General features: G+C 46.6%; 2 protein-coding genes across 9 annotated transcripts in view; both read left to right on the forward strand.

Moving 5' to 3' along the window:
* The first annotated feature begins 35 nt into the window (after positions 1-35).
* NFU1 (NFU1 iron-sulfur cluster scaffold) lies at positions 36-11,440 on the forward strand. Of its 4 annotated transcripts, none has more exons than XM_025142771.3 (8): positions 36-1,228; positions 2,133-2,239; positions 4,028-4,163; positions 6,146-6,212; positions 7,311-7,425; positions 8,445-8,508; positions 10,511-10,685; positions 11,213-11,440. In XM_025142771.3, the coding sequence occupies exons 2-8, from the start codon at positions 2,146-2,148 to the stop codon at positions 11,258-11,260; spliced, it is 699 nt and encodes a 232-aa protein (XP_024998539.1). In that variant the 5' UTR covers positions 36-1,228; positions 2,133-2,145; the 3' UTR covers positions 11,261-11,440. The 4 variants fall into 4 exon arrangements, with proteins under 4 accessions (XP_024998539.1, NP_001006305.2, XP_046759309.1 ...); NM_001006305.3 differs by having other exon boundaries at positions 36-114; XM_046903353.1 differs by lacking the exons at positions 36-1,228; positions 2,133-2,239 and adding an exon at positions 5,571-5,681 and having other exon boundaries at positions 4,052-4,532.
* Positions 11,441-15,440: 4,000 nt separating this feature from the next.
* Positions 15,441-27,492, forward strand: part of GFPT1 (glutamine--fructose-6-phosphate transaminase 1) — a 29,336-nt gene continuing 17,284 nt past the window's right edge. For 4 of the 5 annotated variants that reach the window (XM_015297301.4, XM_046903354.1, NM_001030882.2 and 1 more), the window contains exons 1-7: positions 15,441-15,500; positions 23,006-23,113; positions 24,069-24,176; positions 24,886-25,011; positions 25,703-25,761; positions 26,406-26,540; positions 27,146-27,207. In XM_015297301.4, coding sequence (XP_015152787.1) covers positions 15,494-15,500; positions 23,006-23,113; positions 24,069-24,176; positions 24,886-25,011; positions 25,703-25,761; positions 26,406-26,540; positions 27,146-27,207 — 605 coding nt within the window. In that variant the 5' untranslated portion in view covers positions 15,441-15,493. Of the gene's footprint in view, positions 15,501-18,797; positions 19,493-23,005; positions 23,114-24,068; positions 24,177-24,885; positions 25,012-25,702; positions 25,762-26,405; positions 26,541-27,145; positions 27,208-27,492 lie in introns of all 5 variants that reach the window. The other variant, XM_046903355.1, reaches the window with a different exon arrangement.

The following is a 27,492-nucleotide window of genomic DNA, read 5'->3' on the forward strand; positions in this document are numbered from 1 at the left end:
GCCGCCCTTGTCCGCCAGGGGGCGCTGCAGTGCGCGGGGCGGAGCGGCGGCCGTGAGGAACGCCAAGATGGCGGCTGCGCGGTGGCTCGGCGCGGCTGCGGGGCTGGGCGGCCGGTAGGTGACTGCGGGCACCGCGCTGCCCCGGGCCGGCGCAGGGAGCCCGGTGTGCGACCCTCACACTCGTTCCCTTCCTTTCTAAGCGGTGCTGCGGCTTCCTGGAGCGCTCTGAGCTTTCTGGGCCTTCCCCTTCCCTGATGGCGGCGGGGCGGATGTGGGTGAAGTTATGTCCTCCCCTTCCTCCTCGTTACTGAGGGGCAGTGAGGGCTGCCCGCTCCCCTCCCCTTCACAAAGTGCCCTCAGGGGTGTAAAGTGAGGGCTCATTCCCCCCTAAAACGCCCTCAGGAGCCGTCATGAGTGGCCGATACCCCCAAAATGCCCCCAGGGGTGTGCAGTGACGGCTCACCCCTCCCAAAAGGCACCCTTAGGAGCTGCAGTGAGGTCTCATCCCCCCCCCCCCCCCCCAAAAAATGCCATCAGGGGTGTGTGATGAGGGCTGATCCCCCCCAAATGTGCTCAGGAGCTGCAGTGAGGGCTGATCCCTCCCAAAAACACCCTCAGAAGCTGCAGTGAGGGCTGATTCCCCCCCAAAAAAAGGCCATCAGGAGTGTAAAGTGAGGACTCATCTCCCCCAAAAACACCCTCAGGAGCTGCAGTGAGAGCTGATCCCACCCTCAAAATGCCTTCAGGGCTGTGCATTGAGGGTTGATCCCCCCAGATGTGCTCAGGAAGGGGTGGTTATTTCCCCAGAGTGTCCTTAGGGTGGTGCAATATGGAGAAATCCCCCTCTCTCCACCCTTTAAGAGCTGTGCACTGAGGGGAAGTTCACAGCTCACATGCAAAAAGGACAGCATAGCAATGGGCAGAGCCCCTTCCCGGTGCAGGGGCTGTGAAATGAGGCAATCTGCAGGCCTGAATGTGGGGAATGGGGACTGTAACTAAGCCTTCAGCAAAGGGGGGTTAATTCTTGCTTTTTCCCTACACAGATAAAAGCCCTTCTACATACATGTATTCATACGTTTGTGCTCACCTAGAACATGAAATACATGGTCTTGTGCACATACCCTCATGTTTCTGGTGGACCTTTCTCCTTTGTTTCTTTCAAAGGAGAAGCAAACAGGAGAGAGGATCATTCTGTGTAGTTTTCCTGCACACAGTGGGGATACAGATGGTAAAAATCCCCTTTCTTTCGTCTGCTTTGTTTTACTTTTGGAATATTAGTTTCTCTGCTTTGGCACTTTGGTTCTCTCAGAGCTAAAGGAGGGAGAACTGTTGTGGTCTCTGTACCTGTTATCAAGTCCACAGAAGTAGGGGAATCTCAGAGTCATTTAGGGGAATCATTGGGAAGGGCCTTTTGCGCCTGTTCTGGGTTTGTGTCTCCCCTGTTAAAGAAGTCAGAGAAGTCATTGCCCCTTTTGCCACCACGTACAGCCACGCAGCCTTCTGAATATGGCCATCCCTTGGCTCAGATCTCCATACCTCTGACTGGTTGTGAGCTGAGTTCACATGTGAAAAGCAGTATCTGTATGCTGCTGGGTGTGCAGCAAGCATTTACACACCTGAAAGCCACTTCCGTTGCTCCATCATTCTCCTTCCTTGCTTCTCTTCCCCTCTGCTCTCCCCACTTTGCTAATGGCTCCTTGTAGCTGGTTGATAATGGCAGTGAATTCTGCCTTTACTTAGCAATGGGTGGTTGGGGTTCATCTCAGCTGTCTGATTTTCTGAAAATGAGGTATTTAGTCCAAGCTGGACATTGAGGTTCATGGTAGTGTCAAAGCACTCTCCTGGGGTGACTTCTTCTCTTATAGGTGTGTGAAGGAGTACAGATTAATTTCCATGTGGCTGAAATTGAAGAATTGGATCTGTTTTGTTGTGAAAAAGGAGAAAGGGAGCATTGAAAAGGGGGGAAGGTATGGGGTGTGCCAGTCTGAGCTGCTGACTCGCTTTGTTACTGGGTAGGGTTGTGGTAGGAGGGGGCTGTGCTGAGTTCTGGGCACAGAAGAATGCTGTGGGGTGTTGGGGAAGTACAGCCTTGTTATTTGGAAGCTCACAGTGATGCTATGGTTTCTCTCTAGGATTTGTCACACGATGTTAAAAGGTCATAACCTGACAACTCAACAGCCCTTCCACCAACTTGCAAGGAGGAAACAGCTTCTTCCATCTGCAGTGTTGCATAATACAGGTAAATACCAGCTGAAAATAAGGACTGAGCATGTTGTGGGAATCCACGTCTTGTGGCAATAACAAAACCCCACTCTTCTTCTGAAATCTGAGCTCATTTTGTGCTTGGCTATACATGTGTTCTCTGTGCTGTTCATCTGCCAAGACCTATGAGGGGCTTTGATGTGAAACATTTAGGCTTTGCTGCAGCTCTTAATTTAAATCCTGCCTTAGTGTAAATACATCCCTTGTGAACACCCCCTGTAAGGTTGTATCCCACTTCAGCTGCTCAGCTCAGCAAGAGGAAGTGTCCAGAAAGAGCCCAGCAAGGAAGAAAGCACAGCTTTCATTTCCAGGGCTGTGGTGCTTTCTTTAATTTCCCTCCCGTTGAATGTGTGCCCGTGTGTGGTGTGTTAATGACATTCTGCATTAATAACACCTGCAATGGTAACGTAGCATTACCCTGAAAAAGCAGTGGTTAAGGTGGGGTTTGTAGTGCCTAACACTAGTGGTTTGGAAGGCTCAGCAGAAAGGAAAACAAAATCTGTGAAATTTGAGCAGTGGACACACAGTGTTACAGACTTCAGCTGTGAACGCGACCAGTTCCCAGCAATACATTCTGATGGGGGTTATTTTCAGCTGTACAAAGAGCTCCAGGTGGATTAATGATTGAAAACCCTGGCCGTGGGTAGACAGATCTGCCGCTGCAGAAGGTGCTTATAAAATAAAGTGGTTGCTCTCATGGAGATGCCTTTCCTGGGAGCTGACACAACCAGCTGTGTTTCAGGGTGCCTGAGATGCTCCAACAGATGCAGTGTATTGACTATCCCCCATCCAGATCCTCTGCTGCAGGTTACCTGCAAGCTGTGCTGGCAGCTGGATGGGATTTTGGATGCCAAAGGGAGCAGAGCAGCTCTCTCATCCCTGCGGAATCATCAGATCATTAAGGTTGGAAAAGAGCACTAAGATCATCCAGTCCAGCCATCGATAGCAGCCGTCATGTAGATGTTCTGACATGCCTAAGGGAAAACACACTATTAAACATACACCATTAGGCTTAGAATGCTCATTTTTATTCAAAATCAGTTTTACACTCTTGTATGTAAGGAACACCTGCAGCCCACAGTGAATTTCAGTAGAAGTGTATCTTTTAAACACCTTTAATAGAATCCAGCAATTGGATCTTCAGCTGTTGGTTCAATTTCTGCAGTGTAAGTGATAGCTTACAGTAATTCACCCGGTGTAAGTATTACAAGCAGGGTGTGGTGAGCTGTAAATACAATGCTGAGAGACTGGGAAGAAAACAGAGCCATACGTCATAGAATGGCAGAATAGTGTAGGTTGGAAAGAAACCTTCAGGATCCGTGACTCAGTGCCACCACCTTGAAACCGTGGCTCTGAGTGCCACGTCCACATGGCTCTTAAATACCTGCACGACCTGCAGGTATTTACCTGAACACAGCAAGGAGTGAGCATTGCATCTCTTGGTCTCAGTAAAAAGTGAGGATGGCACTGAACTCATGCAGCTTTATATTGCTGTAGTCAGGTGCCTTTCAGGAGATCAGAGTTAGCACAAGAGGCAAAGATAAGGCCGCGTTTATCTTGCTTCCTGTAAGATAATGTGACTGTGTTCATTGGTCTGAATGCTTTTGTGGTTTTTAAAGCATCATTGTCGCACAAACTGCTGTGGTTGCAGCACAGTAATCACTCCAGTCTTTTTACTTGCTAGATAATCAGGATCCTTAACTTTCATTTAAGCTACTTACATTTGATTACATTAACTTTCTTCCTTTTTTCTTCTGATTTCCAGTAAGATGCATGTTTATTCAAACTCAGGACACACCAAACCCAAACAGCCTGAAGTTTATTCCAGGCAAAGAAGTGCTGGAGTCCAGGACTATGGAGTTTTCCAGCCCAGCTGCAGCATTTTGCTCACCTCTAGCAAGGTATTATTAAACACATCATAATTTGTATGGGGAGCCACGTGGGCTGTGTGTCTACAATTAATGTTTTAAATGCATCCTGCACTCAGGAGCAGATTGATTGGATTTTGTTTGTTGATGTTGCTTTGCTTGTAGATAAAATTGAAGATAGTCATTACCAAAGTGCTCTGTCTGTGCTCTTGGCTCTGTTGTGTGCATCTTGCAGCTGGATTGATTTATTGTAAGTCCAGGATTCTTGAACAGCTGCTGCATCACCAGTGAGACCTCTGGCCCTGATTTTGCACAACTATTCCCATCAGAAGACTCCTAATTCCAGTAGTTGCTTGGAAATGGTGTAACTATTCAGGATTAGGAAACAGACAATGTGAGGAAGTAAGTAAATGCTCCAAATTAAATGTAGTTGCATTCAGTACTAAAATGCATAACCCGGAGTAAGAATCACCAAGTAGACAACCCAATCATACCACCTTGGTGTCGAAGGGATTTGGAGCACTGTCACAAAGGCCATTGCTTTCACATTCGCCTCCACAAATAGACTTTCCTTTACCTATTAGGTGGGTGGAGAGGCATCCTTCAGAGAGAGATCCTGAAGGGCTGCAGTAAATTACCCCGGAAAGTCCTCCATTAAGTCATCATTGTGTATATTGGAGGGACTGCATGCAAGCAGAGGCTGCTTTGCGTGATATGTGCAGGAAGTGTGGGGTTATCAGATGTACAGCTCAGACTTCCAAAGGTCTCTCATGCTGCTCGAGAGCAAACAGGATCTTTACAAGCAAAGCTCTGTGACTTAAGAGCTACAAATCCAATGTGAAAGCTTTTCCAGGACATCAAAACGTGTTACTATGATGCTGAAGCAGTGGGATCTGATTGTGCCAAAGTACATCAGTTTACAGAATGCAAACGGCTCTGGGGAGGTGCCTTAATGTTGTCACATATCTGCAAATAGGTGTTTTCATCAAAGAGAAGATGTAGGTGGACTATGGTGTGAATTGTGCAGGTTAATGGGAAACAATTGTCTGTGTATGCATTGTTCTTGGCTGGATGGTGTAAAAGCACCATGCATGTCTAACTGCTTCATGTGTGGAAATCCTTTCCCCTGCCTATTGTGAAATCCCTGTTCTGTTTTTTCCTATCACACATACCTTTGTGATAAGATTTCATTCTCCTGCATTCACTGCATTTCTTGGACATTTTTCAGTCTTTCAAGAGAATATCTTTTTTTTTTCCCCTTCTCTCAACTACCAAAAGAAACCCTCCTACACTATTTTGGCAGGTTTAACTCTCACTTAATTATTCTGCAGATTAATTTGTTAGGTTTTAATTAAAGCATCTGTGGGAATGTGTCTTTAGACTCATTCTGCTTTTCTACACTTAAAATACTGTCAGCACTGTGCTCTTCCCGTTACCCAGGTTTTCATGCTGGCACTGATCCTCTTACTGAATGGCAATGGTCATCACTTTCCCAATGAAATCGAGGGCAGTTTTGACTGAGCTCACCCAGATTAAGGCCAGTTATTTAAAGTAAGCAATTTTCCTTGTGCTTGCACTAATTCTACCCAAACCCATCACAGAATCATAGAATGGCCTGGGTTGAAAAGGACTTCAAAGATCATCTTGTTTCAAGCCCCTGCTGTGGCAGGTACCCCTGGTTTGGTGTAGGGTATATAACATATACAGAAGATCACTTGTATATACAGAATATCACTTTGCCTCCAAAAAAGGTTTGGAGGGAGAGTAACTCCGTGTCACTTATGGAAAACTGCTGTTTGATGTGTTCAGTTTTCGTGCATGTTGTGCTTCCCAGCAGGAGCTCCTGGCTCTTGCTGTGCTGTAGGTGGATTAGCTGCCTGTTTCTCTCAATGGCTTTCTTTTCATGTGGTTATTTTTGTCTGGAAATGTATTCTAGACCATTATTTTTCTTCTGTGGAGTTATAAATAAATCTTGAGGAGTTCGGGTGAAATCTTTTTGTTTGTTTTCTTAACAGGCAGTTATTCAGAATTGAAGGAGTTAAAAGCGTTTTCTTTGGGCCAGACTTCATCACCATCACCAAGGTAAGCAGGAAAGAGGTTCACGTGTGCTAAAACTTCAGCTGAAAGTCAGCTGCTGAATAGATGGCCATGGGGAAGATCCAGCCAAACTGATTTGGAGGTGCATAGCAGAAGGACCAGAGGCAGTGATGACAAGTGGGAATGCCAGGAATACTGAAATAAATAAATATGAGAACCATAAAAATATCCTCAGTCGGAAGGGGGACCCACAAGGATCACTGAACCCAACCCCTGGCTCCACATAGGACCACCCGAAACCATAGAATCACAGAATCATAAAGGTTGGAAAGGACCGCTAAGATCAAATCCAACCCCATCCCACCCCACTGTGCCCACTGACCACATCCCTCAGTGCCACATCCCCACGGAGCACCTCCAGGGATGGTGACCCCCCCCACCTCCCTCTGCAGCTGTGCCAATAGATCCAAACCCAATGGCTGAGAGCAGCGTCCCAGTGCTCCCTGTGCTTGGACTGTGCCCACTGCCCTGGAGGGCCTCAGGTGCAGAACCTTTCCCTTATCCACACGCTGGGTGTGTGGCTGAGCACTGGAACAGGCCACCCAGAGCAGCTGTAGGTTCCTTGCTTCCAGGAGGAAGCTGTGTGCAACCTGCTGTGGTTCCAAGCAGGCCCTGGGCTGGGTGAGCTCCTGGTGCTGTGGGTGGTGCAGTGTTTACTGAAGGCACAGAGCTCATGGCAGCAGAGATAAGGTGCTGCGTGGTAACGGTGTCGTGACACTGCTGCTGTGTGACAGGCACGGGGCAATGCAGTGAATTATGCTTTGGCTCAGGGTCAAACAGAGCCACGACAAACTTGGGTCTCAGATACAGCTCAGTTAAAAAAAAGTGCCCAGTAATGTATTTAGGGAACTTTTCACTTTTTACCTAATGTTTAATAGATTGGCTTGCGATTGAGGAAACCTGTCTGTTGACTGCTTTATGTTGAGACTTCTCAACCATTTTTGGCAAAACTACAAAATAAATTCATGCATGAAACCTGAGAATCTTTGTGATATTATTAACATGAGAGACATCCCTATATAATGTACCATTTTTAGGAGGCAGATGCTCTGTTTTTATTTATTTTTCTTCTGATTCTTGTAGGAGAGTGAAGACCTGGATTGGAACTTGCTGAAACCAGATATTTATGCAACTATAATGGATTTCTTTGCCTCAGGTTTACCTGTACTTACTGAAGAGGCACCTAGGACAGATACAGGTAAGTCAAACTCTCCAGGAAGGGTATCTGCATTCAGATCCTTATGACATCCAGAAGGGCCTCCATTTGTCTCCCAGCAAAGCACACAACAGAATTTAAAGTGAAAGCTGCTCAAACTGACCCAGGAAAGAATGTGCAGAACGTGTGTTCTACTGGAAGAAGTGCTGAACTGCCTGAAAGAGTTGTTTAACCCAACGAACAAAGCCTGAGTCTCATCTGCAGGAGGATGAGGAGTGTTCTTTCACAGGAGCAGTGCTGAGCTGTGTGTTTTGGCAGCGTGGACCACTGTTCTGTTGCAGTTTGTGTGCATGAAATATTTTTGCTGTGCTTAGGAAGCTGCTGGGTGCTGCTGCACATCCTTTTTGTGTGGGCACCTACAAAAGTCTCATTGCCCTTCTCAAATCAAAAAGGACTGTCCAGGCTTAACGTTTTGTTAGTGATTGGTTTTGTTAGTGATAGGTTTTACATGAACGAGAGGTGGTAAGAAGTCCTTTCCAAACTGTAATAGAAAGTAACTGAGACTAACTTCCAATTTAAGCCAAGAATAGTATTTTGCTTTATATTTTTATATTTGCAGCTTACCAGCTTGTACAGTTTTTCCTCCCCCGATGTTTTAAAGCAGATGATGACTAATTCCTCTCTGCTCTATTATGTCTAGCTTTCCTTCTGAGCACCCTGCCTTAACCCACGATCTAACCCATGAATGGTTGTTGTTGCTTCCTTTCCTTTCCCTGTTTTGTGTTCTCTTTTCTGTGTTACATTGCTGTTGTCAGTTAAGGCCCTTCCCCTGTACTCAAGGGAGAACTGTGAACCAATGTTTTATGCCTGTGAACGTTTGGGCTGTGCATGTGGGGAATGCAGGAAAGGGTGCATACTCTTAATCAGGCCTTCCCCTTTTGGTTTCTGGCATCTCAGCAATGTTTGCGTGCTATTTCACTCTGCCATTATAGATGTATAGTGACAGTCCTCCTAACAGATTTCTCTCTGTGTTCTGATTTGCATGTTTTTCTTTTCCAAAGCTCAGTCAGAAGAAGACGATGAAGTTGTGTTAATGATTAAAGAACTGCTGGATACAAGAATAAGGTAAAGCAGGCACATTGCTGCTAGCTGTGTGTGCTGCTTCCTCTGATTGAACACTTTCTGTCTGATTTTTTCTGCTTAAGCAAATTATGTGCTGAGCAGAGTCCATGTTACGGAGTGATTTTAGAGTAGTGCAGTCTTACCCTCTGGAGAGCACTTAAACAGGTGGGCCATTGGGTTTAACCTGATTACTTCTAAATAATGAAAACAACACAAATATTTGTTGCTTTCCTAGCGACATCTTTATTTTTCTCTCTATTGCATTGACCTCTGTCTTTATTATATTTGTTTTTCCTTTCCAAGTACTCCAAAGTGTTATTGTGTCATACTTTAAAGGAGGTTTACCAGCAGATCTCCCTCACTGCCTGGGCTTCAGTGGATTTTGCCCTTACATCTGCTGCAGCTTTATTGGTATTTTAACACAGTTTGAGTTTAGAGCCTGGTTGTAACTAATGAAGTCTCGAGAGTGTCTATGGAGCATGTTGTTTACCTGAAGTATATTTTTATGTTCATTAATTGCCTTCCAAAATGAACTGAGGGGAATAAGCAACTCAACATCTGGGGAAAAAAACATCTGGCATGATTTTGAACTTGTCTCATATCTGATGGTGCCATCTTGCCCAGCTCAAATGACAGTGTCAGAAGTCTTGGATGGGTGAGAATTATAGAATTTAGTTTAATTTTTTCAGAAGTTACACAAGATGGGGGCCTTTTTTTTTTTTACTTTTTTAGGTGCTGCATTTTAAACGTTCAATCTAAAAATAATGTTTGGTGTTCTCAAAGCTGACCCAATGCACTGGTTAAGTTTCCTGGATGGAAAGCAGGAGAAAAGCAGAAATAAGCTGAAACATTTGTCCCCAAACACACTGATGTATGTGCAAAGTGCTAAAATGTGTTGCAGATAGAAAGCAGCATTGGGCAATCTGGCTGGGCTGTGATCATTCAGAATCCCTCTGGTTTGTTAGGCCTTGACTTCCCAGTGGCCCTTCTTCACATTCACATAATTTCAGACAAAATCACTGCTTCTCCCCACCTCTTCCTTTCTTTCTTTACTCCGTTGATGATATTAGCAGCAGAAGAGCTCAGTTAAGAACTTCAATCAGTCCTACTTCGTTACATAGCAAGATAGCTTACAGAAGCTGTATATAAACCAGTGGCACACACAGTGTTATTGTCTGATCCATCAAAAATATGTGCAAAGAAATGGTAGGATGGTGCAGGAGGGAAGGAATGGGGACCTGGAAGGCCCTGTAGAGTATTTTATAAAGTTAATTTAAAATGGAATCCTTGGTCATGTTCTGTGGCTTTCTGGAACGGACATAATTAGCTGTGAGGAGTTGTTAATAAATGTGTCTGATTCATAGATGGTTCTGTTAGGAGTGTAGTTCTCAAAAGAGTTATTTTGGAAATCAGTATAAAGAGCTTCTGTTGGAGTGAGGGGATGGTTGCAGCTCGGTCTGGAAGAATGTTGCTATGGGGATGCAGTGACAGGGCCGGGCATTTGGTGCTTGCACAAGGAGAGCAGGCTGCAGAAATGCCACTGATACCAAGGCTGTCATCTCACCAGGTGCTTTCTTCACCCATTTGCAGATTTATGTGCGTCCTGTGGTAGACATGCATCTATTATATAAGGGAGACACCTGGGTTTTGGTGCATAATTTGGGATGAGCATCTTTATGTGCCTCAAGGCAAACCAGTGTTCTCTTTGCTGGCTTGATCGAGCTCTGCTCTGAGGTGTTTACCTTTGCCCTTAGAATGCCAATGATTCTTTGTATGTTGCTGCATTCACTGCAAGTATATTTTGCTCTAAAAAGACAGTAGTGGTGAATGTGAGAGTTCAACAAAATATGAACTAGTGGAAATTTGAACCAGAAAGAGAAGGAGGGCTTTAATTAATATAGCAGGCCAGTTCTTTGTGTACATTAAATTGAGCTCTTCTAAAGCTTTCTAGAATGGAATGCATTTCAGCTGTGCTTACTGTGAATTGAGTATCGTGTTCTGTCAGGCCAACAGTGCAAGAAGATGGTGGTGATGTTATTTATAAAGGCTTTGAGGATGGCATTGTGCAGCTGAAGTTGCAGGGTTCATGCACCAGCTGTCCCAGTTCCATCATCACCCTGAAGAACGGGATACAGAACATGCTCCAGTTCTACATCCCTGAAGTGGAAGGCGTGGAACAGGTGGGTTGGTGTGAGATAATGGAGTTCTTCATTTAAATGGGGGGAATAAAAGGTCATTCTCCCTTCCCTGCATGCACAGGTTGGCATTTGAAGCGGAAGTGTAAGATAAACAGCTGCTTTTAGTAGTAATATGGGACAAAATTTGTCCCTTAAATGCAGATTGTTTTGCTTTCTCATTAAAATTTGGTACAGAATCACAGAATGATATGGGTTGGAAGGGACCTTTGGAGCTCTTCTAGTCCACCCCCTGCTAGAGCAGGTTTCTTAGAGTAGGTACATGGTAGTGATTGTTCTAGTGGCATTAGCAGTCAGATGACCAGCTCCTATTATTTCAGCCACATTATCTCATGGCATTTCTGACTGAAAGCTTTTCTTATGTTCTTCATGTGATGACCATCGTCATCAGTGGCATAGAATGGTTGTTCTCCTTGGGTCTGGCAAGGATGCAATGCAATAAATTCTCCGGGCAGTGCTATGGGACTGAGAGCTTCACCTGTTCACCTGAACTACTTCTGGATTTGTTTCAGGTTGTTGATGATGATGATGATGTGGAGAAAGAAGCAAATTCTACGTGAGCTTCCATCATCCGTGGCCAAATCAGTATTTATTTCATGTACGTAAATCAGCCTCGTTCTGTGGAACAACCAAATCTGCCTTTCTCATCAGAAAAAGAGTCACACTTCCACCTGTGAGAGTGTCTGCTCAGTGTCAGCAGCGTGTTCACTAATTTATTAAATGCTGTCTGTTCAAACAAAGAATCCTTTTGTTGTTTGCATCTGCCTTGTACTGTGTCGTACGGAAATGGTGGGCTTCTAAAAATGGTGGTGTGTCTCCCAAGTGTTTTTTCATGCAAATAAATCAAAGAAAAAAAGGAAGAGGGGACAGAAATAGTGCTTTTTTAGCTTTTTATGCAATAGAAAATTTATTTTTTAATGATTTTTAGCAAGCCTTCTTATAGAGGTTGAAGGACTGCGCGATGGCTCTCTAAATGGGGGATTCGGGAATGTTAATTTGATGGAGTTTGGTTTAAAAAGGTTTGGATTTTTGCCAGATTTGGGTGAAAAGTAACCCGTAATTTTAGCTCTTTGTTTTCGAATAGGTAACATTGCCATCAGTTACAAAAGTTACCTACATGCTCAACGCCACCACGGAAGTAACAGCAACAGAAGCAAAAGAAGGAGTTGTCTGCTTTAGAAGCCATGTATTTTTAAATAAATATTAGAAGATGATCCTTATCAGCTTTAATAAGTAGAGAGACTAATTAGCTTATTTAGAGTGAAATTGCTCAGCCACCATTAGTGGTCTGTTTAAACTTGCCCAAGATGATTCCTCAACACAGCAGTCCAAGATGAACGCGCAGTGCTTAAGGGCACAAATTACATTTGTAGGATAGGAAAATGACTGTGTTTACCTATGGCACATCCTGTTTGCTCCTTCTGCGGTGCCAAAGAGTGCAGCGTGTGTGTAACTTGGCGGAGCGAGGGGAGGACGTGGCAGGGCAGAACGTGTGCCCATTGTAGAGACTATGGGAAGAGAAATATTTATTGTTCTGAAGCTGAAATACGTAAGGCAGGCTTTGCAAGTACTTGTGTTTATTTCTTGTGCACGTAGGACTTAATTCCTTCCTGGTGCCTGGCGTTAGCAGATGGCTTGGATAATGGAGACGGTATTTCTTCTCCGTGCTGCCATGGTTTGTGGTCATTATTTGGCTAATGGTTGTAGTATTCCCTGTGTGCAAGGAGCTGACAGCCTCTGTATGCTTCTTCCTCCCCTCTTTGCCAATGTAATTCCACTGAGTCCCTAAGTGGGATCAATTAAGTCTGTGGAGAATCCCCTATAGCACGCACATCAGCATGTGGCAGCCATCAACTTCATCTCACTCGCTGGAAATTAGAAAACAGATATTTGAGCAAAGCATTCCTGTAGCTTCCACGTGGGGTAACAACCCACTGTCATCTAAATTACCCACTCAGGATTTGGAAGTCGGTTTGAAATCACTATGTTTTCTTTCCCCCTGTTACAAAGCACGCGGTGGTGAGTAATGTTTCTCATTTCTCAAAGCCATTTTAGGCATAATCTGTCAATTCAATGCACTGCATACACCAAAACTCACATAGATAATTGTTTCATGTCTTAAATAAAATGTAGCTCTTCGGATTTGGTCTTTGTTTTTCAGTGAAGCAGTAATGGAAGGCCACAGTGAGGTCTCTGCAGAGCCCAGCTCAGCCCTTCTTCATATGAGAAGGGATTATGGCAGTGTCTGTTCATTGCTTGGCCTGGGAGCAGAGTGCTGTATGATGTCCTTCGTGCTTGTTCAGAAGAGGGATCAACGAGGTGGTTTTGAACCAAGGACTGCAGCCAGTCATTACACTGAAAACAGCAGTGAGTGCACATTCTGGTGTATTTTGTTTTAAAGAAATAAAAAAGTACATGGGTGTTTTTGCTGTGGCACATGACAGTGTGCCATTCAGCCATTGTCAGTGCTTCCAGGTGGGGAAAGCTTGGAGAAGAGAAAGAGACCTCACTGTGGCCTTCCAGTACTTGAAGGGAGCGTATAAACAGGAGGGGGAACAGCTGTTTATGAGGGTGGATAGTGATAGGACAAGGAGGAATGGTATTAAACTGAGATGGGGGGGTTAGGTTGGATATTAGGAAGAATTTTTTTTACCCAGAGGGTGATGACACACTGGAACAGGCAGCCCAAGGAGGCTGTGGATGCCCCATCCCTGGAGGCATTCAAGGCCAGGCTGGATGTGGCTCTGGGCAGCCTGGTCTGCTGGTTGGCGACCCTGCACACAGCAGGGGGTTGGAACTGATGATCATTGTGGTCCTTTTCAACCCAGGCCATTCTATGATTCATTCTATGATGATTCTATGAAAGCACATCAAATCCATTTGTGTTTCCTAAGCTGTCCCATGCTGTGCTGTAGCTGACTCCAGCCATCCAAACTCCTCTCATCCTGGAGCTGTCTGCAGGTGGAGATGCCCTTTCACTCAGGAGGTGACTCACTGCAGGCATCCAGGAGAAAACAGCCTCCTGACAACACAGCATTTTGTGGATTTATGAAGCAGGAAGAAACATTACCTGATGGTAACACTCAATATGTGTGAGATGAGTATCACAAAACACACTTTCTTTTTTTTTTTTCCAGGAGGTGATACTTTGCAGTCTGTGTAGAATCCAGGAGCACAGCCAGAGCTTCTATTTCAAGTGAGGTATTTCAGCTGAGGCCTGGGGAGGGGGGTGGGCATTGCTTCCCAACCCACACATACCCACACTATTTTAAAGGGTCTGTGTGTGTGTGAGGTGGTTTGGGAAACTGCCTCTGCATTTCTCCCATTGGTAGTGAGTTGCACATCTATTTCTGGTGTGAAACCACGTGCAGGGTGCAGAAACACGTTACACGGGGGGTACATTTGGGCTTTTATAGGGGCAAAAGAAATAGCCGCATCAGGAATAAACACATAGAGCTGAATGCATGAAGATGGGAGTGATTTGCAGCAGGACTCTTAGCACGTAGCCTCAGTCTGAGGGATGGCATGGGTTTATGTTGTAAAGTTCAGGGTTTGCTGTGCTGCTGCCATGAGCTGTGAGCTTTAGAAGTAGGGCTGCCTGTGCTCCTGCAGGCCTGGTGCATCACAGGCAGGGTCACATCCTTTCATTTACCTTCAGATAACGCTGCGTGTTGATAGAGAACCCAGGGGAAAATGATGCTAGAGAAGAAGGGATGGAGCAGAACCTTCGGCAGGACAGCATGGAACCCACAGCACAGAAGCAGAGCAGGGGAACAAAGCGTGCCTCACAGGTCAGTAATGAAGGCAGTTGAAGGGTGATGGGAGCAGATTCCTGTGCTCCCACTGGCCAGATTGTGATCTGTAGTTACACTGCTCCCTTCCCCTTTGGGAAATGGACTTCCACCCTTGCAAGGCATGCAGCTCTCAACCACACGTGGTTCTCCTGTGTGAGTACAGTGGGGGAAAAACCAGAATTTGAAGCCAGCCCTCCACCTTCACAAAGGGAAAGGAAAGCCGTGAGCAGCTCCGTTCCCAATTAACAGCTCGATTCCTAATTACAACCACATCCTATGGACCGTGTCACTGCTGGGTTACGGCAGCGATGTCCCCAAAGCACACGGAGGGCTGTGCTGCTCACTTTGAAGCCTCACACAGTGCCCTCCTCGCTCCGTTTGGATCCAGGCAGGGTATAATACAGGAAGGCCAACATGTGTTGGGTTAACATATGGATTTCAGGTTCCTTTATGGGCTCTATCGCAGCCTCAATATAAAAATAATCGAACCTTTTTCTTACAGAGGGACTTCGCTCTCTCTGTAGCCTCAGGCTTTCAGTATTTAGTTATTATTTCCAAGCATCGTTCGGTTGGGGCAGATCCCAACGCCCCGCGGTACGGACGTGCCCGTCCGCTCGGTCACACCCCGTTCACCTCACGGTCCCTTTATTCCCTTCTCAATGGGCGCTGTGATAAAACCGGGAAGCAGCAGCAGCAGCCGGGCCACGTGGCTGTGCTGAGTCATGCGGTTCCCGTTCCGCTGCCGGCTCCCCGTACCCCTCCGGCAGCTCGGGAGGGGCTCTGCGTGCCGTACCCCCACGTTCCGCCCCGGTGCGGCCATACCGCGCCGTGCCACGTCCCAGGGCGGAGCGGGGCGGGGCGGAGCGAGCGGCGCGGTCCAATGACAACGCGGGCTGTGCGCATGCGCGCTGTGCGCCCGCGGCTGCGGGGAGCGGGCGGGCGGGCTGGGCGGCCCCGGCTGGGAAGAGAGCGGCAGCGCGGAGCGGAGCAGCGCGCAGCATGTGCGGTAAGGGCCGGGGCCTTGAGGGGGTTGGGATCGGGATCTGCCTCTGCCTGCCGGGGGTGAGGCCGCAGCCCCCGAGGTGGGGCTGACGAGGGGCCCTGTGTCCTTCTGGGGGGAGTGTCAGCGCCTCTCGGGGGCGGCTCGGAGCGGTGTGCGGCCGAAAATGCGGTGCGTGAAAGGCCTCGGTGCGGGGGGAGCCCCGGCGGCCGCGGGGCAGCGCTGAGGGATGCGGTGTCACAACGTGGGACGCGGCGCTGCCCAGCCCCGTGCGCGCTCCGGGCGGACAGGTCAACCCGCAGCGCTGCGCGTCCCGGAACCGCGTCCCCCCTCGTGCCCCGTTGGCTGCCGTGGTTGTCCCACCTCACCTCTCGGCCTCGCAACTGCAGTTCATCCTCCTTTCTCTCTTTACCACGTTGTCTTCGTGTTGTTCCACGCTCCGTTCGTTATTTTTGCGTGTTTCCACGTTTCCTTCTTTTTTTTTTTTCCTTCTGCTTTTACCCACGAAGTCAGAACTGATGCTGGCAGTGAGGTGGGGACCGGCTCTGCTCCGAGGTGATGGCCTCGGGTCGCACCAACAGAGGTTCAGGTTGGCTATTGGGAACGATTTCTGCTCCCAGAGAGCAGCGATGCGGTGGCACAGCTGCTGGTGGGGTCAGCATCCATGGGGGTGTCCCAGAACCATGGAGATGTGGCACGTGGGGACACGGGCAGTGGGCATGGTGGGATGGGGTTGGACTTGGGGACCTTACTGCTCTCTCCTAGGTCTCTTCCAGCATTCACAATGCAGTTATTTCATTCTGCATATTCACTTTACAGTGACCGTTTCTTTCGGTGGCTCTGTGGCATTGGAGCAGGGTGAAGCCATCGAGCTGTGGAGCTCTGTGAAGGCATGCTCAGAAATTTACCCTTCACCCTCTGTTTAATCCTAACAATCATAGAATGGCTTGGGTTGGAGGGTTCCACCTCCCTGCCGTGCTCACGCTGTGTGAATTTCTGTTAGAAGTACACAGTGGAACAACACAAAGAATAGAAGGGATCCTTATGACAACCAACAGCTGGCTGCAGGAATAGGGGTGTGGTTCTGGTGCCCCCTTGTTTGAGGTCCAGCCTTTGGGATGGGCACCGTTAACATTCTGGCCTTCATCTTCTTACCTGTGAGAAGTTCTGGGCATTCTCTGGGTTGTTATGTGGCTGCATTCATGATTTTTAAATGTTTCTTTCCTTTTTGGTATTGGTTGTTTCATAAGGTTGTTCTTGGATGTTGAAGTGTTTTATGGAACAGGGTGGAGAAACATCAAGGTTTAGTGGCTGCGTTGTTCTGGGAGCCAGAGATATATCCTGCAGTGAAAAATGAGGAGAGCATGTTTCCCTGAAGGCTTATGGAATAATAATATCTTATGAACTGAACAGCTTCTGGATGCAGGAAGTGTATGAAGACAGCAAAACATTGCAGGAAACAGGAGAAGAGCTGTTTGAAGCCAGCAGGTGCTGCCCCACAAGCTGTGGTCTCCTTGGCTGCTGTCATTCACAGCTCAGCTGGTAGGCACAAGACCTGGATGACTGTAGTCTAGGCTCATGCATTTCATTGCAGTGAAGGTTTGAGCTTTCTTGAGTGACAGAAACCATACCTCAAGCCCTGTTTCCTCCTGCTTCATCCTCTGTGGGGTTGTGATGGGATGGCTCTTGAGGTGATGTTCTCGTTTACATGTAAGTGACCTCCCAGAGTCCCATGATCTGATGTGCCTGTACCCCTTGGAGGTGAAGCAATCTCAGAGTTCACTCTGTTGATGCCTAACACGAGTGTGGGGTCTGGTGTGTAGATAAGCTGTTCTTTTTGCTTTTGATCATAGTGCAGAAGGGTAGATTTTGTTCTTGGTGTGTTTTACAAACTTGCTGCTTGAACAGTTAACCAGCTATTTGGGTGTGCTTCGGGCTGAATGCACCGAACCAGTTCAATGGCATCCATGATATGGTTTGAAAACAGGTCTTTCAAGGTAGCCATGCCTGATGGATTGTTCTGTTAATAAGTAAACCCATCATCTGCTTTAGAACAGCAGAAAAGGGGGTTCAGAATTTAAGTGCTATGGTATTGGTGATCACTGGAGGCGGAAATGGGCTTAAGGAAAGATGATTTTCCTGATTTTTCTCAGTCTATCATGCATGTTATGTATGTGATATTTAGTACCCTCCATCTCATTTCTTGACAACCAGGGGTCTGATAATCCTCACTCACCACGACAAAAGATTCTTCAGAATTGCCCGCTGGATGTGTGATAACATCATCTGTTGGACTGACTTTAGCAGTGTACAGGATGGTATAAAGTTATTTGTTAACCTGGCAGTAAACCTCGCCTGAAGGCCTTCTGGCTTTTGTGAGAAAAGGATTAGGAGAAGCTCCTCTGAGTAACTTCATGTATTCGAGACACCGGGGGAGATAATATGCTCTCATGTGGAAGTGGTGATTCATTTCATTTTCCTGTGAGCTTACTGTGAAATAAGGGAGCACGGGAAGCAAAAAGGTCACAGGAAAAGAACATTCTCAGAATAGGTATTTCCGTGGCTGTCACTAGAAATAATGAATGTCCATTTGGCTAAAACTCTGTTCTGTCAACTGCTCATAGGGGGATCTTTATGTAGCTGCCATTGAAATGCTCAGTTTTAGTGCCTGAGCATTAAAAATCGGTTCGAAGAGAGCTGAGGTCCACAAGCACCTGAATATCCCCTCTGCTGGGGTGAGGATTTTAAGCAAATCTGTAAAAATCTGTTCAGAACTCTGTTGTCCAACACATTTCCTTCAAGAAGGTAACTGGGCATCTGGGTACGTGAGGTCTTAGTGTGATGCTTGGTCTGTTCAGACCATATCAAATCACTATTTGAAAGGTTTTATTCTGTTGTAAAGCATGACTGCTCCTCTAATCCTAAGGTATATTAGTGTCAAGTCCTGTAGTTATATTAGTGTATTCCAGACAGTAGCATTGTATTTTCGGAGCCTATCAGATATAAATTTCTGTAGTATGCTTGCTGCTGTCTCCTAGATGAGAATTCACTGTTAAATATAGTTCTGGGCTAGAATGAAGTTCATGGGTGGGTTTTTTTGTTTCACGTGGCATGTGTTTCACCTTGAGATACAACTCAAGGCTCGTCAAAGCAGTGTAATTAAATGCTGTTCATGATGCCTGGTTTACTGACTTGTTCCAGAGCCCAAGTTAGAGTGCAGGTGTGACATTATTACTGGAACGGAGTAGTGTTGGTTTGAGCTAAATGTGCACGTTGAGCTGGAAGTGAAACTCTTATTTTCAGATCTGCTGGAACCTGAAACGATGGCGGGCTGCTTTCAGAAACCTTCTGTGTGGAATCATAGAATATACCAAGTTGGAAGAGACCCATAAGGATCATCGAGTCCGACTCCTGGCTACACACGGGACTACCCCAAAAATCAGACTAGATATGTCCAGAGTTCTCCATCTTGGGATGAGGCTGGGAAGGGAGCTGGGCTGGTGGTGGGATGCTGATGGAAATCTACCAGTTTAGCACTGGATTTAGAATCACAGAATTGTGAAGGTTGGAACAGACCACTGAGATCCCCACATCCAATTCATCCCACCGTGCCCACTGACCACATCTCTATGGTTCTGGAACACCTCCAGGGATGGTGACCCCACCATCCCCCTAGGCAGCATGTTCCAGAGCCCAAGCACTCTTTCCAAGAAGTATTTTTTCCTAATATCCAACCCAGTGTGTTTCTATTGACTGTTGTGATGTAAATGAGTTGTCACTTTGATGGCAAAATGGGCACTTTGTGACAGAGCGCTCTGCAGGAGCCTTCAAGCAGCTCTAAAGATTTGTGCATTTCCTCTCATCTTTTGAGTCGTTTACATTGATTTGAACATAAGCACTCAGAGAGAGAGAACAAGGACTTAATAAGACATTGTGATCTGGGGAAGAACGTCTCTGTTGTGCAGAAAGAACGTCTTTTACAGCCTGTAAAACACAAGGTAGGGTTGCATTGTGCCATCCTACATTGCCACATCCCACCTCGGAGAAGGATAAAGCAATCTTTGTTCAGCTGGGGAATAAAAAGAGCTTCTTTCCTGTGCTTTGCATCATGCTGGGATGTCAGCATCACCTGAGCACCCTTTGGCTTGCACTGCCACATTCCCTTCTATAGGGCTGCACAGATGTGCCCAATACCTTGGGGTGCAACCCAGGAGCAAAGTGCTGTGTGCAGAACTCTTGCTGGCTGCTGAGAGAAATAAACATTTTTTTTCCAAGAACACACTTAAATCAGTGAGGCATGACAAGCAATTAATGCCTTGGGCCTTTTTTCTCGTCTGTTGAGGGCAGCAGAATTGTATTTAAAAATGGAAGGTGATTATAAGATGTGATTGCTCATCTGTTCCCAAATAACCCAGTGTTGAGGGTAGAGGCAGTAAAAACGCTGCTCTGTACGTGTGGGTTGAAGCTTTCTCCAGCTCTGAAGAATTACCTCATTATGGGATGTTTGAGAAAGAGAAAACAGGAATATTTCCAGTCAATGGAGCTGTTGTTTACACACAGTTCATCGTGATCAGATGTCTTGAATGGATGATGAGCCTTCAAGTGTTTGCTTTTAACTTGCTGCCGGGCTCACGCTCATTTTCACCTGCCTTATTGTCCTTGATACCACTCTGTTTATTTTTAATTCTCCTCTTTTAATGCATGTTTTTCCTGTTTTCTATGTGCTTTAAACCTGCTGTCCTTCCCTTCTCACCTGCAGAAATGTGCCAGGCTCACAGGTGAGTTTGTAGGGCTCTTTTTGGAGTGGCCTCTCCGTTATCACTCCATCTGCTTTCTTCTCAAGGTCTCCCAATGTTTAAAAGTCTCTTTTCTTAATTTGTAGCATGTTTTACAGCATTAACGTCACATGTTTTATGATAAAAATCACTTTATTTTGTGGTTTTCTCTATCTTAGATTCCAGCTTTTCCCCAGTAACCTGAATACAGTTGTGCTGTAATTAATACATTTTCAGTGCCTGGGGCACATGCTTCCCTTCTCAGCAGATGTCTTCTGGTTGTTTACAATACAAGCACAAATAAACGCTATTTCAATGTCATTCCAGTTGAGCCATCCCTGCCTGGAAGGAATTTCTTCTCTTTTTGTCTGTTTAGGAGTGACTGAACTCTGTGTGGGCAGTAGGGCCTCCATGAGGCCTCCCCTCAGCCTCCTCTTCTTTGGGCCAAGCCAACCAAGGGCCTCAACTGCTCGTCATACGTTTTGCCCACCAGGCCCTTTCCCATCCTTGCGAGCTCTCCTTTTGGACCTTTTCTGACAGTTTTATGTCCTTCTGACGTTGTGACGTGGAGAGGGGCACTCTGCCCTCAGCAGCTCTTTGTTGGGGTGTCCTGGAGCTGCTGATGGCTGCCAGGTTGGGTCATGAGATGGCAGGGCAGCTGCTGAGACCACCTAGATTGTCCCCTTTCCCACCCCTTCCCCTGTGCTGTCTTCTTATGTTCTTCTCTCAGTTCACAGCAGTTCTGGTGCACTCTTTGCTTGCCAGCCTGTCCTGTGTTTGTTTGTCTGTGAGTCACTCAGGCTGGTGAAGAAGGCCTCTTCTGTGCTCCATCAATGAGGCTCTTGTGTGTCTTGTTCTGTGCAGGGAAGGGCTTCAGGAGTGGCCTCGCTTTGCATTTAAACCCCAGAGCACCTCAGTGCTTGTGATCAGTCTTCATTTGCTAAAAGGAGCCTATCCCACGTGGATGGTGTTGTGCTGTGGTGGGGGAGGAACTCATGGATGCTTGGGTGGGTCTGGTGGTGCCACAGCAAGACGGCCAACGTGCTTTTGAGGGAAAGGCTAGGATTGTGGGACCTTATGGAGAGCTGCTTGAACGTGAGGAGCTGCCCAGAGCTGGGGTTGTAGGGCTGTATGGAGAACTGCCCAGAGCTGGGGTTGTAGGGATATAGGGACAGCTGGGCATGAGGAGCTGCCCAGAGCCACCAGTGAGACGTGGGCAGCTCAAGGGTTTGGGTGGGAACAGGACCATACATAAAGCAAGGAGAGACATTTCTGCTCTGAAACTGTCTACCTAAATGTAAGCAGCTTTTGTGTTTCTCTAGTTACACATACTGGTTGTAGTTACGGCTTCTGAGCCTGCTTGACTTTGGGTTGGTGTGTAAATAGAAGGAGAAATCTCAGGAGTTTCTGGAACCCAATGTGCTTTTTAACAATATCTTGGGTGCCTATTTGGGAGGTTTCAGGCAAATAAGAGAGGGGCTTTTCCAGCTGCCAGTGAATGAAGGCGTTTGCTTTGTACTCCTGGATAAGACCTGGCAGCCACATAGAGGATTTCAGGCACCTAGGATATAGCTGAAATATGCAGCCTGTCAGCCTGGGTGACAGCTCTTTGGAGTCAGCTCACTTGTGAACAGGGACTGCTGTGTGTCTGAAGGAGGCAGTTTTTTAGCACTGGAGTGTACGAAGCATCTCAAACTGTAAGACTTTGGTTTTGCTGGAAGAGTTTGGAGGGTGAGGATTTGGAAGGTGAGGGCAGAGGGAGCTTTTGAAACACGGCCGAGGTTGTTGACTGCTGTCACTGTTTCATGACTTGTTGAGATTTCAGCTGTGCATTGCAAGGGTTGTGGAGGAGGGACTCGCTGTCCATGTAGGTGCAAGAAGAGGTTGAACAGATGCCGTGGGGAGGTGGCAGCAGCTGGTTGGTGTGGGATGTCGGGAGCAAAGGAGGAGAAACTGTAGTTTTCTATAATTCTAGCCTTGATATTCTTATAGATGGTTATGGGGAAAAGCTTTGAGTCAAGGAGAAGTGAAGGCAGAAGCAAAAGACACTGAGGAAGGAGTCATCATGGGGGTAAAATCTTCCATGCAGAAGTTTGGGAGCTGAGGAAAGTTACGTGGCAGCACCATCTGGAAACAAAACAGGCATTTGAGATGCCTTTAAGAAGGACTCTGAGTGGGTGGGTGACTGAACTCCCTTCTCCTTAAGGCTGGTTTATAAAGTCTCTCTGATTACAAACCTTGCGTTTCCAGGCACTCACATACACGGATGTTTGCGTGGAACTGCTGTGCTTTTATTCTGTGCAGATGTTTTTATCCTTTAAAAAGTGGGAAATGACAATTTTCCAGCACGGGTATTTCTAGCAACCAGTAAATGTCTTTGCACGTTCCTGCTCTGTGATGCACCAAAGGGGATCTTTCTGAAATAGAGCTGTAGCTGGTGTTGGAGATGCAGGAATTTGCATGTCCCCATCACCATGATGTGTTTGCATCCCAGCTGCTTAAAAATAGAAGCAGTGATTTATCAGCCTTTGCAGCCCCCTGGAAAAATAGCTTCATTACTTTGAAAGCGTTGATTTGCAGGAGTTAAATTAAATTTCCCCACGTTTTTCTGTGGGAGGAACTTAGGAAAGCTATTCGAGGCGAAATTCATCTTGAAAATGGGTTTTTAAGCACCAAAAAGCCAATTTTCCTCAGTTGTGACTTTATGGTAATGTTGTGCTCTTCTTCCCCATGCAGGCATCTTTGCTTACCTGAACTACCATGTTCCCCGGACAAGAAGGGAGATCCTGGAGACCCTTATCAAAGGGCTCCAGCGGTTGGAGTACCGTGGCTATGACTCTGCAGGTAACAGTGGCTCTTTCATGGACTTTGGCTTAGCAATTCTCACGACGTTGTGAATGTTTTCTACTGTCTTCTGCTTTTGAAGAAGCTGAAACACAAATTGGATGTGTGTATGGTCGTGTGGCTGGAGGTTTGGCTTAATTTTCAACATTTGGGTTTCTGTAAGTGTTCTTGATGCCTGGCATCTAAGGACTGAGGCCCCCAGTACAAGAAGGACAGGGAGCTTTTGGAGAGGGTCCAGAGGAGGGCCTCAAAGATGATCAGGGGGCTGGAGCACCTCCCCTATGAAGACAGGCTGAGGGAGCTGGGCTTGTTCATCCTGGAGAAGAGAAGGCTGCGGGGTGACCTCATTGTGGCCTTCCAGGACCTAAAGGGAGCCTATAAACAGGAGGGGAGCCAATTCTTTACAAGGGTAGATAACAGCAGGACAAAGGGAAGATTTAGGTTGGATATCAGGGCGAAGTTCTTTACAGAGAGAGTGGTGAGTTGCTAGAACAGCTGCCCAGAGAGGCTGTGGATGACCCGTCCATGGAGGTGTTCAAGGCCAGGCTGGATGGGGCCCTGGGCAGCCTGGGCTGGTATTAAATGTGGAGGTTGACGGCCCTGCATGTGGCAGAGGGGTTGGAGCTTCGTGATCCTTGAGGTCCCTTCCAACCCAGGCCATTCTATGATTCTGTGATTCTATGACTTGAATTGTAGAATCACAGAATGCATTGGGTTGGAAGGGGCCTTAAAGATCATCTAGTTGCAAGCCCCCTACCATGGTATTGAAAATACCTCCAAGATGACAAAGGGAAGATTGACTTTCAGTCTCAAGAATTTCTTGCCTTTTTTTTTTTTTTTGAGAGAGAGAAAAGGCATTGTAAAGGAAAAAGTCAGCAGTATTTCTTTACATTAATAGCTGTAACACAGGTTCTGCATTTCATACTATTTCTTTATATTTTGTGGTGATGCTTAGGTGTGGGAATCGATGGTGGCAACGACAAAGACTGGGAAGCTAATGCTTGCAAAATCCAGCTTATCAAACAGAAGGGGAAAGTGAAGGCTCTGGATGAAGAAGTGCACAGTATGTATCCTTTCACTCTTTGCTCTCTTCCCTTGAAACATATTCTTGTTTGTTTTGAATATCATCTATTTTATGCAGAAAAACTCTTATTTGAAAATAACTTCTAGGTAAAGTGGCAGAGATGTGAACACTCATGCATGTGCTGCAGAGGACCTGGGAACATGAAGTTACAGAGAGACCCTGTTCTCTCAAGAAGTAATCACGTGCTATTAAGGTCAAATAGATTTGAAATATAGTTTAAAACCTGACAAAACAAACAAACTTTCCTTAAACTGGGAAAATGGGAGATCCTGGGAGATAGTTATCAGACATCTACAGCTTGGCCACAAAGCAAGAAGAATGTGCTAATAAATTCAGTAGTTGAATTTTATATTTCCACCTGTAAAGCAGTCAATCTGCATAGCACTGAAGTAGGTGGATGGCTACAAGTAGGCACTGATGTCTGTAACTGCCAAATTAATGAGAGAGCACAAAGTGAGGTCTTGTCCATCTGCTTCTCTTCATATTCCCTTGATTTTAAAGCTAGATTCATTAAGTCTGCACTGAACACAGTCACAAAGTTGTTGGGTCAGAACTTGATGTTCCATTAGGTTTGCCAATTCTTTTAGCTGCTCAGTATTGCTGTCTCGGTGGACCTGGGAGGTGGGATGAGGTTCTCCCGGTGGCTTTGGGTTGGTGTAATAAAACCTTCTCCCTCTTCTGCCTGCAGAGCAGCAGGACATGGATCTTGACATTGAGTTTGATGTACACCTTGGAATTGCACACACCCGTTGGGCTACCCATGGAGAGCCCAATCCCATCAACAGCCACCCGCAGCGCTCAGATAAAAACAACGGTGAGAACATTTGTGTGCTCCTAAACAAATTGTGGAACCTATGGCAATGCATCTGGCTTTCTGAGACACCTAACAGGTCACAGGGAAGGGTGGCTGGACCCAGTATGGGTGGTTTAATGTAGAGTGTGATGCTGAGCGCAGTCATTGGGAAGGAGTCTGGGTCTGATTTTCACCATGGGGAAGTTCTCATGAGCTGCTTACAGCACTGATTGATCTCATGGAGGGCTGGGGTTGGCATCCCAGGGCTTCAGTGGGTACATGGCCATAGTGCAAGAAGACTTAACAACGCGGAATGAAATTGGATGGTAAGAATGTACCCAAATGTTCTTGGGATTATTTTTTCCTGCCCCCTCCCCCCCCCCCCCTTTTTTTTTTATCACCACCACTGTACAGAAGTGGCTTGGTTGGTAGTTTTTGCTGTAGCAGCCCAGGGGACAGCACCAGCAATCTGACAGGAGGAGTGAAGTGTTCAGTTATTTCCAGCAGGGTCATTATTATCTTCTGCCACTCACAAGCAAACAGAATGGCACAGGGCAAGGAAATCACACCAGGAAGTGAAACTCTTCTCTTTATTCTGGTGGCTTTACACACCTTAAGATCTGTAATCCCTGCTGTTTGTTGGGTGTTGTGCTGCTGTGGGCATGGGCAGGTGCCAGCTGCCAGGCTGAATCGTGTCTTCCTCTGTCTGCAGAGTTCATCGTCATCCACAATGGCATCATCACCAACTACAAAGACCTGAGGAAATTCCTGGTGAGCAGAACCCTGACATTGTTGGGAGGGATCAGAAGCCCCCCATGCACTCCCAAGCTGCATTAGCACATGCTCATTCTGCATTCATTCCTTTTCTCACTCTTCCACTTGCACTCTCACTCTTCCACTCCCATGCTCTCTACCACTTCCTCGCTCACAGTCACCCTTGAACTCATGCACACTCACATGAGCACCCATTCTTACTCTTCTCCTTGCACTGTTGAACTTCTGCATTTGCACTCAATGACACACACACTCTACCTCATGCTTTCTCTTTACTCCTCCTCTTGCACTCGTGCCCCCATTTGCACTTCCACTCTCTCACTTGTATTAACGGGGTGGGAAGAAAGTATGGATGGATGGGTGGAAGGGAGAAAATGACAGATGGAAGGGAAAATGGAAAGGAAGGAAAGGAAGGTGAGTGGTGACGAAGGAAGGCAGGAAAAGGGGCATGGAAGCAGGAAATAAGTAAGAAAGAGGAAAGGGCTCAAAAAGAAGAAAAGGAAAGGAAGAAGAAGAAGGAAAAGATTACGCAGGAACAGAGGAATCAAAGGAGGAGGCAGGATGGGAGAAAAAGGAGGAGTGGAAGAAAGAGAGGGGAAGGAAACAGGGGGCTAGTTACCCAATGTGTGCTGTTGCTGCAGGAGAGCAAGGGCTATGACTTCGAGTCAGAGACGGACACAGAGAGCATCGCCAAACTAGTGAAGTACATGTATGACAACCGGGACAGCGACGACATCAGCTTCACCACCCTGGTGGAGAGAGTCATCCAGCAGCTGGTAATGCATGGGGCACAGCGTGGGGTGGGGACACAGGGATGGATGGGGACAGACATACATGCACCTGGGAGCAATACCCAGGGGAGTCCTGTTAAAGACAGGGTCAGGTCCAGGCAGCGTGCGCTTGAAATCTGCCTGCAGTCTCCATCTGGAAGAGATGCTGACCCCTGGTGGGAACTGCACCACACAGCCTGGCTTCCACGTGTCAGCTGTGACTGAACTGCGCAGGACCAGGATCCATCACAGTGCACATCTCTTCCAGAGCAGGTTGCTCTGGAGGTGTTTTTTTTCCCCAGTGATTTCCCTGGCAGAAGCTGCAGTAACTGCAGACAGGAACAAATGTTGCTTTGTGTCAGGTTTTTTCCCTCGTAAGTTCCCTGTGAGCTAACACAGGAGTGCTTGCGGGAACTGCCAGGCAGTTCAGAACTCAGTGAGTGGCTGAGGAGGAGCCCAGGGCACTTGGTAGCTCCAAGGGATCAGTGAAATCAGCTCAGTGTCTCCAACACATTTGCAGAAGTGTAAGTGTAGTTTATATGAAGGTCTGCCTAAAATCCTGCCCTGGCCTCAGATGAAGGGATAAACCATTTGTATTTCTTTCATTCTAGGAAGGTGCTTTTGCCCTCGTATTCAAAAGCGTTCATTATCCTGGTCAAGCAGTTGGTACAAGGTAAGTATTTGTATATTAAAAAACAGTCTTGGTGCACCCAACCTCGAGGTAACTTCCCTCCCCACACAAGATAGAAGACAACAGAGGATGTTCTCATGGTGTATGGTAAGGTGTATGGTGTATATGGTAGGATATATGTGGTAGGGTGAGGTTGGCTCTTGTTTTTCACTTCCCCAATTATTACAACAGAAAATTCCGAAGAGCAGAATGGTTCCATTGGAAGGGCAAACCAAATATTTTAAAGGTTTCTTTGTAAACTGTGTTAAAATTGGAACGGGGCAGCTC

This window comes from Gallus gallus, chromosome 22 (genome assembly GCF_016699485.2).
Source record: "Gallus gallus isolate bGalGal1 chromosome 22, bGalGal1.mat.broiler.GRCg7b, whole genome shotgun sequence".
In the NCBI taxonomy this organism is placed as follows: domain Eukaryota; kingdom Metazoa; phylum Chordata; class Aves; order Galliformes; family Phasianidae; genus Gallus; species Gallus gallus.